Here is a 12,902-nt window from a genome sequence, read left to right as displayed (position 1 = left end):
CTTCAGGTTTCGCTAACTATAAATCAAAAATATATGCATAAATAAATTTTGAATGTAATAATCACTACTTTATTTTTAAATTATGTACATACATTTTTATAAAATACAAAATTAAAATAAAAAGAACAAAATACACATTAAAAATTTGAAGCAAAAACGCGTCGTCTAAAATATGTGGCAATTTTTTAATGTTATATCTTATTTTTAAAATCGATTTCGACCAGTGCAGGACCTGTAGGTATAATTAATGGTTTAATAATATTAACTAGTTTTCGCCCAACTGAAATTCAACCATAAAATGAAAATTTAAGTAAAACATAAAAATTGCATGTTTTGAACATTTTTTTCAGCTAATTTCCAATTTTAAGTGATAACACTAAAGCTTATATATTGATAGCAAACAAACTGACGACTTACGATGTTCTCATAGTATTAATGGAATGCCTGTGTTTTAAAATATCCATGTGTTTAACGGTACATAAATAACCTCTCATATAAATAAAATTATCGCTATGCGAAAAATGTAGCTCTACATTTTTGCAAAGCAAATATACTACAGATTGATGGAATTTCAACCAAAGATTTAATAAAAGCAAAGTTTTTATCATTTCTACCTATACAACTTGGTCTCTGAGAGGCTAATGTGTTTCATTTCTTTAACCAATTTTTTTTGATAACGTATTAATACAGCCTTGTAGTGAACACTTTAAATATATAATAGCCTTAATATTGTTTCATTTTAAGGGTTTTTTCATATAATTGTATTGTATTACTAACCATTTATATAGTCAGTAGGGCACTTAGTGGCTGTTAGATGAATCATCGAACTTGTGTTTCAGTTATTATTTTAGAAGAGTAAGTGTAAGTTTTTTGCTAGTAGTAATTAAAAGCATCCTTAATTGGACTATAAGCCGAGATGGCCTAGTGGTTAGAAAGCGTGAATCTTAACCGATGATCGAGGGTTCAAACCCGAGCAAGCATCACTGACTTTTCATGTGCTTAATTTGTGATTATAATTCACCTCGTGCTTGACGGTGAAGGAAAACATCGTGAGTAAACCTGCATGTGTCTAATTTCATTGAAATTATGTCACATGTGTATTCTGCTAACCCGCAGTGAAGCTGCGTGGTGGAATAAGCTCTAAACCTTCTCCTCAAAAAAAGGAAGAAGAGGCCTTAGCCCAGCAGTGGGACATTAACAGGCTGTTACTGTGCTTAATTGGACTCGAACTTGGGATTTTGACATCGATGGGTAGCCTGTATAACATTGTGATTGGACGTTGAAATTTTACTATCAAGAAGTTACACTAGGACCAAATACTTACTGGTGGTAGGGCTTTGTGCAAGCTCGTCTGGGTAGGTACCACCCACTCATCAGATATTCTACCGCAAAACAGCAATACTTGATATTGTTGTGTTCCGGTTTGAAGGGTGAGTGAGCCAGTGTAATTACAGGCACAAGGGACATAAAATCTTAGTTCCCAAGGTTGGTGGCGCATTGGATATGTAAGCGATGGTTGACATTTCTTACAATGCCAATGTCTAAGAGCGTTGGTGACCACTTACCATCAGGTGGCCCATATGCTCGTCCGCCTTCCTATTCTATAAAAAAAAAAAAAAATTAAAATTATATTTAAATTTTTCCGCGGTTAAGATTTACAAATTCTACCAACTGTACCTAAGTTCTATTGATAGTAAATTAATAATCTATGGTATCTAAATTTTACAGTTTTGTTTAACAAGCGTCCAATGAACTGATTCTAATTGTAGCCGAGGCGAATCGGTAACTATTACGATGTAACCATGAGATCAAGGTGCTTGTGGTTCAATAATCATGATGTCATACAATCAGATTCATAACGAATACTACAGTCGCAATTGCATTCGCGTTAAAATTGTTACACTGAGTCACCAAACAGGGATAATTTAGTATTACAATCCTATTTGGTGTCTATGATAGTCAGCAGGTGAAAGTATCTCGGTTGGAGATTTGAAATTGCAGTTCACCACGCTGCCAGGTGCGGATCCAGCCCTCCAAAAAGGTTGTGGTCATGGTCAAAAAATCAGCCAAGTGCAAGTTGGACTACGGACTCGCATATAAACGATACATTGCATTCTTATAACGGAGAAGCTTAATAATAATGTCCTCCAGACCTATTTTGGCCACGGCGGACAATCTCAAGAGAGATTAGCCAACTACGCAGGAGATATTATAGTGCACAAGTGTGTGCGCAAACACAGATGCACCCTCTATTCCCTAACTCTCATAACCTGATGGGACGGCAATCCGACACGAACGGAAAGAGTTTAGGCGCAGGACTAACGGCTTTACGTGCTCTCCGAGGCACGGGAGTGTACACACTTCTAACTTCCAGACTCCGGGCTGCTACTGAGAATTTTCTGACAGAACAACCCAATAACTTTTTATTGGTCCAATCTGGGAATCGAACCCAGGACCTCCGGGTCTGTGGCCTTACATAAAGTCACTAGACCAACGAGGCAGTCAAGTCAAAGAGGAGAAGCTTAAAAAATGTATGATGCCAATACCTCTCTCAGGCTTTGCCAGTATTGGACCTACAGGCACTTTCATCGAATCCAGGGTCGAGGGTAGGGTTGTGGGTACCCAGACAGACTTGTACAAAGCCCTACTTTAAAGATTTTTTATATTTTGAAGTCAACTCAATTTAATTGTCAGAATGAATAATATAATGGTTGTGAGTGTTTTCGACAATTAGGCCGCGGCTTGTAATTGTTTCTTACAACGAGTATAATAGCTATCGTTTAACTGTGTATGCGTGATTTATCATTATTATCATCAATTTAGCTTGTACCATTTTTTTAACTAGGTCTCCTCATAACGGGCCACTTAGCTTGGATTTTTTCTATTGAACTGATGTTATGTTGAGTTTTCGCTGAAATAGTTGGAGATTTCTATGCTTGCATCATGTGTTATTGTTAACTGTTTTTTTTGTTATGTTTAATTTCCCATCGTCAAGTCCTCAAGTCGTCTATACCGCAATGTTTGAAGACGAAAGTCTTCAACCAATGCGTCTTACCTGCCATGACATACGGTGCCGAAACGTGGACACTAACTGCGGGACTAGTCCACAAATTCAAAGTCACTCAGAGTGCTATGGAGCGAGCTATGCTCGGAGTATCTTTGAAGGATAAGATCAGAAATGAGATTATCCGGAAAAGAACCGGAGTCACCGACATAGCTTGCAAAATTAGCAGGCTGAAGTGGCAGTGGGCTGGTCACGTATGTCGTAGGACCGATGGCCGTTGGAGCAGACGACTCCTAGTGTGGAGACCACGAATCGGCAAGCGCAGCGTAGGGCGCCCTCCAGCCAGGTGGACCGACGACCTTAAGAAGGTGGCGGGCACCAACTGGATGCGGAAGGCGGAGGACAGGGAGCTTTGGCGCACCTTGGGAGAGGCCTATGTTCAGCAGTGGGCAACGATTGGCTGTTGATTGATTGATTGATTGATAATTTCCCTTCAGCGGAGACTAAGTAATTTAATTTTCATAATGTTTTTTATTTGTTGAATTTTTATAATAAACTCAAAGTCATAGCGTTGTAGTTAGAACATGTGAATTTTAACCGGCATTAAATCCAGTAATGTTGTGCGGTATTTTTAGGGGCTTTATTTGTGTAAATAATATGTCTTATGTCGGCGTTGAAAGAAAACATCTACAGAAACCCATTAGATGAAATTCTACCAACGTGGTGAAATAAGTTCTAACCTTCTACTTGAGAGCAGAGGAAGATTAAAAGTACTATTAGAGAAGATTATAAGTACTTAATTAATCCCTCATCGTTTTTTCTGCTTGACATTTGTTTATATTATATAACATGCACGTTAGAGTAAGCTATATTTTTGTTATGTTTATATTTTTAATATTATTTATGTATTATAAAACAGCAGTACTTGATATTGTTGTGTTCCGGTTTGAAGGGTGAGTGAGCCAGTGTAATTACAGGCACAAGGGACATAAAATCTTAGTTCCCAAGGTTGGTGGCGCATTGGCTATAAGCGATGGTTGACATTTCTTACAATGCCAATGTCTAAGAGCGTTGGTGACCACTTACCATCAGGTGGCCCATATGCTCGTCCGCCTTCCTAATCCATAAAAAAAAAAAATTATGTAAGCAAACTGACAAGCAGATTATTTGATTGTGTGCCACCACCCATAGACTTTGTCGTACTAAGAAATATTAACCAATCCTTGCATCGCCATTGCGCCACCAACTTTGAGAAGTAAGATGTTATGTCCCTTGTGCCTGTAGTACTCACCCTCCGAACCAGAACATTATACTAAACATTGCTGTTTGGTGGTAGAATATATGATAACTGGCTGGTATCTTCCAAGACGGACTTACGTCCTACCACCAAGTATTATGAATTAAAATTTAAAAAAGGAACGTTCTAGAATGTTCGTGTTTGAAATCTGACATAGTAGGTACTTTATGCTTTTTGGATTGCACACTGATTAAAACTTGCATCATCTCTATATCTCTATAATGTTAAAAGGTCACAACGTCGAGTGTTTCCTCTCTTGCAATAGAACCTTAAGCCGTTAAAGTATGGAATAGTGCTTTTGTTACGAACCTCTAAACTCTGTAACTTTGGTGATGTAACTATATTTAGGGTTCCGTATAATGAATAAGTTGAAACCCTTATATGATCTAACATACCATAAGTAAGTAAGTAAGTAACAGCCTGTTAATGTCCCACTGCTGGGCTAAGGCCTCCTCTCCCTTTTGAGGAGAAGGTTTGGAGCTTATTCCACCACGCTGCTCCAATGCGGGTTGGTAGAATACACATGTGGCAGGATTTCAATGAAATTAGACACATGAAGGTTTCCTCACGATGTTTTCCTTCACCGTCAAGCACGAGATGAATTATAAACACAAATTAAGCACATGAAAATTCAGTGTTGCTTGCCCGGGTTTGAACCCACGATCATTTATTTATATTATTAAGATTCACGCGTTCGAACCACTAGGCCATCTCGGCAATCTATGTGTCGTGTCTATATATTATATTTATTATTCTATATATTATATTTTTATTTGATGGTAGGGCTTTGTTCCACTTATCACATATTCTACATCTACACTACAATACTTAGTATTGTTGTGTTCCGGTTTGAGGGGTGAGTGAGTCAGTGTCACTACAGACACAATTGATATAACATTATAGTTCCGAGAAAAAGCCGAGATGGCCCTGTGGTAAGAACGCGTGAATCTTAACCGATGATCGTGGGTTCAAACCCGGGCAAGCACCACTGAATTTTCATGTGCTTAATTTGTGATTATAATTCATCTCGTGCTTTACGGTGAAGGAAAACATCGTGAGGAAACCTGCATGTGTCTAATTTCACTGAAGTTCTGCCACATGTGAATTCTACCAACCCGCATTGGAGCAGCGTGGTGGAATAAGCTCCAAACCTTCTCCTCAAAAAGAGGAGAGGAGGCCTTTAGCCCAGCAGTGGGACATTCACAGGCTGTTACGGTACGGGTTACGGTACGGTATAGTTCCTAAGGTTATAGGAATAATTAATATTACTCACGGTGCTAATGTATATGCGCGCTGGTACAACTCACCATCAAGTAGTCCATTTGCCTGTTCCTGTTCTGTAATCTAAAAAAAAGGAAACCTACATGATAATCCTAGCTATATGAACTGCTATGAGAATTGACTTAATACGGAACCGCCTCAATGGGAGTCTGACTCGCACTAGGCCGGATTTTTTGTAAGTAAATGTTTCTAATAAAAATAAAGAAACAAATGTTATTTAGTCAATTAGTCAAGCACTTTATACGAATAAATTTAAAAAATAATAAAACGAAAATATGTATATTAAAGGCAATTAAGTTCATCGTGTCTAAAACGTTATAAGCTGAATTATTTTTAAATTTTAACAGTTATTGGTTAAAGATTTGACTCTGGTCAAAGTTGGATTAACTAATTTAGCTCCAATCCATCGGTCCCTTTGATCAGCACCAATTACCATTAGGATTGAACTCATATTAGTTAATTGGACTAGCGATCCAGAAACTGAAAGTAAATGCTTGAGTAATTTCTTAGCGCCTTATAATATTTTACATCAATTGTAAATACTGAATTGCTATAAATATGATCTAGGCGCTACATCTATTGCTCATAAACATAACATTAAGCTAGTATATTATGTTTAATGCTCTGTGCAATGAAAATAATATTATGATTTCTCTAATTTTTATATATTGTTTCAAAAATCCGGCAGTCTAGTTCAAGAGATGGCATTAACTAAGATAATTATTCAATATCAATGTTCTTTTTTCCCAAATTACGGAAACTGTTTTAAAATTATTACATTTCAAACATCCCTAGCAGCTCAAATTAAGTATAAGCCTGTAATATATATTAAGAAGGTTATTAAAATAAAAAAGTTTTCTAATTATTATTCAAACTTTAATACAATAAAAACTAAGTACTGGCCGTTGTCTAGTCAAATATATACATAGCGAACAATAATGTATGTACAAAAATATAAAATAAACTAGTGTTGTATGTATTTGACTACACATTTATACATTTAAGGGTTTTTTAATATCCAGCGTCTGCATCATAGCTGCTCTTCTGACTACTGTATTGACCTGAAATTAAAATAAGCAAATGCTCAAGTACTAAACAAGTATAATTCTTATACAGGTCCAGTGGCTAGAGCAGATGAACCTTAGGAAAGATTGCCGTTTCAAAACTAAGCAAGCATCAAATATCAAGCTCGTTGGTGAAGGAAATAATGATGAGGAAATCCGCATATGTTGGATCAAAATCTACATTCATATTTGTATCCTCCAAAAGTTATTCTGGAATTGGCTCCAAACCCTCAGTACCTCCATGAAGAGGAGAGGAGATTTTTGCACAATAGTATATTCCATATTTTTAATACATTATGTTAATTGATGTTGTTGAATTTAACCATGTGTTTTCAAATTAACTTCTATTACATAATTATATTATTAACTTACCATTATTTCCAGCAGTTAATTGTAGACTCTTTAAAATTTCCTCGGGAATTGGTGGCGGTGTGGGAAGATGGTCACCGGTGGGGTGGAAGCCGTTTTCATCAGCTGTGTAACTGACGGAGTATGTCTGACCGTCATCCCCTATGTAGGAGAAAGCCCCTGATACTTGGAGGGAACCTTGTTCAGGTACAGCTCCAGGGATGACGTGACCTGTTCGAAAAATAGTCGTGATATACTTAAAATAAAAATATTTTTTGTTCAAATAGACAAACTTTTTCGTTTCATCAATTACCAAGATTAATGAATCATGCATCTACTTGCGGATTCTTAAGAGAAGACCCGCAAGAAAGTCAGCATTCTCTTTTTCATAATCTATATATAATGTCACATTTTTTAGCATCACAAACACAAATATATATACAAAAGAAATAGCTTTTTAATAGAAATTGTTTTTTTTTCTATAAAATTGTAATGCGTATTTTTTAAATCTTAATTTTAGTAATAGAATATTTGAGCATTTATATTTTTATATAAAGTAATCTTTATATAACCTCATCTTCAACAATCTACATATCTTGAGTACAAGAATTATAGTGTTAAGCGAAATTAATCTTTATATTTTACAGATTATTAATCAATAGTTCCATCTCATACCTCTTTTTTTTATAGAATAGGAAGGTGGACGAGCATATGGGCCACCTGATGGTAAGTGGTCACCAAACGCCCTTTGACATTGGCATTGTAAGAAATGTCAATAGCTATAAGCTTATAGCCAATGCGCCACCAACCTTGGGAACTAAGATTTTATGTCCCTTGTGTCTGTAATTACACTGGCTCACTCACCCTTCAAACCGGAACACAACAATATCAAGTATTGCTGTTTTGCGGTAGAATATCTGATGAGTGGGTGGTACCTACCCAGACGAGCTTGCACAAAGCCCTACCACCAGTAGTATCTCGCTTCACTGTCATTTCAGTGCTCTATCATAAGATTGGCTTACATTAAAAACTTAATAACGGTGATAAGCCAATCAAAGGAAATCACGCTTTATTATATATTTGATTTTAAAAGTTGTCTCCAGTTTTGCTCGAATTCTTTAATATAAAGCTTTTTTGAGTTATAGATTTATAAAACGAAAGTCGCAGGTTCGATCCTATATTCATGGACTATTGTCGTCCCTACTCCTAACACAAGTTTCATATTTAATTGTAGGCGTAAATAGAAATATTGGTCAATCCTTAAAAAATTACATTGCTACGAATCTTGAAAAATATATATATGGGACTATCCTTGAGGTACCCTTTCATATATGTATGTATGTATATATGTATTTGTATATATGTATTTATATGTATTTATTATATATATATGTATTTATATAAAACTGTCTGTGAATATACTCGTACATAAAAAGTTCGAATGAGAACCTCCTTTATATCGGTTGAAAAGTTTAAGTTATTCTAGATCTATCAGTCCGCAGTGATGCGAATTATATGCAAAGTTACACACAGCTAACACACTGTATTTAAGATTACATTTATTTTAGCTCTTGTGATGAGAATTTATATATCAAGAGACGAGATAACATCTGCAAATATATACTAAATGTTATAATAACATTATTTAAATGTCAATTTAACATTCAATTTGACATACTTTATACGGCTTTATAAAATAAGGCATATATTATATTAAATAAAATATATTCTAGATGATCTTAATATATTAAAACTCGATAATTTCATCATATGATTATTACATATATATATTGAGTCTCTTGCCGGTTATTCTTGGTAGAATTTATATGTCAGACCAGAGGTAGATTTTAAAATTGAAAATATTGTAAAATTACCGTTCAAAAGTGGTCTTAAATGTCGACTTAATTATAGTATATAATATGACCATATATTATTCCTATATTTATAATTTTAGGTATTTAAATTGCTTCACTATTTTGACAGTTTGAACATTGTATTTTTACTATAAATTACACGACCGATTTATACACTTCTTTTTCAATATACTGATTAAATATATATATATAATACACTACGAAGGTGTTATATGAAATATAAATACATCGTTGTTATGTGACTGGTGGTAGGGCTTTGTGCAAGCTCGTCTGGGTAGTTACCACCCACTCATCAGATATTCTACCGCAAAACAGCAGTACTTGATATTGTTGTGTTCCGGTTTGAAGGGTGAGTGAGCCAGTGTAACTACAAGCACAAGGGACATAAAATCTTAGTTCCCAAGGTTGGTGGCGAATTGGCTTTGTAAGCGATGGTTGACATTTCTTACAATGACAATGTCTAAGGGTGTTGGTGACCACTTACCATCAGGTGGCCCATATTCTCGTCCGCCTTCCTATTCTATATAAAAAAAAGATTTATAGATATACAGTAACAGTCTGTGAAGGTCTCACTGCTGGGCTAAGGCCTCCTCTCCCTATTTGAGGAGAAGGTTTGGAGTTTATTACAATGCGGATTGGTGGAATACACATGTGGCAAAATTTCAGTGAAATTCGACACATGCAGGTTTCTTCACGATGTTTTCCTTCAGCGTCCAGCACTAGATACATTATAATAACAAATTAAGCACATAAAATTTCAGTGGTTTGAACCCACGATCATCGGTTAAGATTCACGCGTTCTTATCACTGGGCCACCACGGCTTTTTATAGAAAGGTGCATTAATACAAATGCGAACAATTTGATTGTCGAAACTACATTCGAGAATCTTATAATTCGACTCGCGAAGAATTCGACATTATAACAAATGTCTAAAGTATACAAGTGAAGAAAATTAACAGCTATAGAGTTACCGAAAGATTCTTTAAAAATATTCGACTATCGACAAAAAATAATGTCATGTTGTGTGGTCATGACTTTACAGTAACAGTACAGTAACAGCCTGTTAATGTCCCACTGCTGGGCTAAGGCCTCCTCTCCCTTTTGAGGAGAAGGTTTTGGAGCTTATTCTACCACGCTGCTCCAATGCGGGTTGATAGAATACACATGTGGCCGGATTTCAATGATATTAGACACATGCAGGTTTCCTCACGATGTTTTCCTTCACCGTCAAGCACGAGATGAATTATAAACACAAATTAAGCACATGAAAATTCAGTGGTGCTTGCCCGGGTTTGAACCCACGATCATCGGTTAAGATTCACGCGTTCGAACCACTGGGCCATCTCGGCTTTTGACTTTACAAAGAATGACTTTACAAAGAATAAAAAAAAAAATGTAAAACAATCCTTTAACAAATAAGTGCTTAAAATAACTCTAGAAAAAGATGTTGTAAGCAATATGTTCTGTTTCTAAATTAATCTTAAAGTAGTTATTTATATATTTGATTCGGTACTGCAACACTCTCAAAAATTCAACTATACTCAAATTATTCTTGACATTTTAACAGCTGCCTCAGAAAGTGTTCAAGTGACGCTTTTGTTAGAAATCCTTAAAGTTAATGTTATATCACTTGACATCGCCCTTTGCCCTTTACACTATAAATAACTTGAAGCTGTTACACGGAAAATTCTTCGCATATAATATTTATACGCGAAATATTTAAAACATTTTATAGAATGCGTTGTTTATCACTGTAATAAACTTTAACCTCGCCTCTTTGAAACAGTGGCTTAAATGGCTGCGGATACCGACGTCTTGCGTTCGATACCCGGGCCAGGCAAAGATAAATAGCTAGGTTCTTTTTAAAGAAATCCTCATGTATTATTTTATCCTATAGCTCTGGCATGAACTCATGACGGTTGTGTCAGATTGCTGTCCTATTGGAATATGAGATTCTATAGTATTATTTGGTATTTGTGCTCTTGTATACTATAATATCATTCGCAATCGGCTAGTCTTCCTTGAGAATGATTACAATGACCGACATCGGTCAGGAAGACGTCAACACCAATATTATTATGTATGACAAATAGAATTGTATGTTACGAAGTCAAAATCTTTATAACACCAGTCATACTAATATTGTTATATAAGTTAGGTATGTTAATTTTTCGCTAATACTACTAGTAAAAATAATTCCAGTTTATATGTTCAAATTGTATAAATAATGCATTTTGATATTTACCAAAATTATTTTTGTATCAACGGAGTCATAAAATTGTCGAGTGCTTTCCAAAAACTTTGCTTATATAATTTAGCAGATATACGAAAACTATCTTTGAATATTTTATAAATCTGCAAACTAGTTTCTTTAAAATGTACTTACGTAGAAAAACGATAGCACGGATATAATAGAAGTCACAATGAAAATTTTTATGTTAAAACAATGGGAAAAAGTTTCAACAATAAATTATTTTAAATTCGATACAAATAAAAATCTTGATTGAAGAATTACATTGATTTTAAGTTTAGATCAGAGTAGTACTTAAGTTAATCAAAATAGCTGCGTTCATTTTACATTTTAAATTGGTATTTTTTGAGACATTTTAATATATTAACGCATATGGAAAAAGATGCGGGCCGCGCGGTGTGTAAATATTTTAGCGCCATTATTTTCCAATAAACTACTGGTCACATCATTATGTCATGTAGAATTCATCTATTGTAGAGTATTCTAGATATTATAAACATATTTAAATTTTTTAGAAGTTTAAATTAGTAGGTAAAGTTGAAAAAATAACAGATTGTAAATGTCAATATCAAAGGCTTATCCTCAAGCTTAGAAGAAGGTCTGCAAATACTTCCACCATAGCGCTCAACTACAGATTAGTGGATACGCCTGTGCAGGATTTCACATCAACCATGAAAGTTTCTGTTTTCCATTACCGTCAATCACGTGATGTATTATGAATTACAACATACAAATTGAGCTTGGAATAGAAGTACTTGATTTCAACCTGTGACCTTCGCATAATGTACAGTTATTCATCCACTAGACACTATCCGTTAAGTTTGTATCAACAATAAAAAAACTCACCATCTTGTTCAGCTTTTGTTCCATCGCTGGTCTCATATGCGTAGTGCCATCCTTGTTCATCGATCTCGTTCTCGTATCTCAAGATCTGGGCCTGGCTGCTTGCTGACGCTGAAGATACTGAGTCTGATCCAAACGGCGTTCTGAGGCCTGCGTTCGCACCGCTCGATGAACCAGAATTAGGTGGAAGATAGATGTTCTCTAGGCGAGCTGCGGCAGCCGCTGATGCGAGGGTCAGAACGATGAGCTAGAATCGACGATGATAAAGCATATCAGATCAAATGATAAAAGACACTTGCTAATACACATCCTATCAGTGAAATCTCCTAAGCCAAATGTTAAGTTATGTAAGGTTAAGTTTAGTGCTTATAACTAAAAATTTACTTAAAGCCACAATTAAGTAACAAATTATTTAACGTATCAAACAAATCCACCCGAGAGAGTCCTTGGGTTAACAAGACATCACGTTTACAATTTTTGGAACAAAAACGTTAGAATGATGAACTGAAAATCGCGAATTTATTACGTCACGATAAACCTTAACTGATAACCGGTATCGTAATCTCAATCAAAAGATTATTTAAATAGAAAGGTAGTATTGATATAACTAACGTAATTCATGGTTGATAGAGATGCGTCTCGTTACGAAGATGATACCGGAATGTGGAGTGGTGAGAATATCGCTGTCATTTTATACCATACCATTGAACGATAGCCGAATCGTACATCCCTTCACGAAGCTTTCGTTTAAGAAATCGAGTTTGAATTTGGAACATATTGAAACAAGGACTGGCAATTAAAATTGTTTTATTCTAATTGCGATTAATTTTAATTAGTGCGTGAGTACCGTTGATTGATATTGAATATTGATGGGAGAATTTTTAAATACGATTCAAGTATTGATAGAACGTGTATTTTATTGCGAACGATTTTTTTTTT

General features: G+C 35.3%; 1 protein-coding gene across 1 annotated transcript; it reads right to left on the bottom strand.

Annotated features, from left to right (window-relative positions):
• Positions 1–6,486: 6,486 nt before the first annotated feature.
• Positions 6,487–12,619, bottom strand: LOC126775040 (endocuticle structural glycoprotein SgAbd-3-like). The gene is made up of 4 exons (XM_050496767.1): positions 12,576–12,619; positions 11,967–12,210; positions 7,019–7,225; positions 6,487–6,643 (listed from the first exon to the last, which is right to left on the bottom strand). Exons 1-4 carry the CDS (start codon positions 12,582–12,584, stop codon positions 6,594–6,596), a joined length of 510 nt encoding a protein of 169 aa, XP_050352724.1. The 5' UTR covers positions 12,585–12,619; the 3' UTR covers positions 6,487–6,593.
• Positions 12,620–12,902: the final 283 nt, after the last annotated feature.

Source organism: Nymphalis io, chromosome 17, assembly GCF_905147045.1.
Source record: "Nymphalis io chromosome 17, ilAglIoxx1.1, whole genome shotgun sequence".
NCBI classification, from domain to species: Eukaryota; Metazoa; Arthropoda; class Insecta; order Lepidoptera; family Nymphalidae; genus Nymphalis; species Nymphalis io.
The sequence above is the reverse complement of the archived record's forward strand: the minus strand, read 5'-3'. Positions and strand labels throughout refer to the sequence as shown.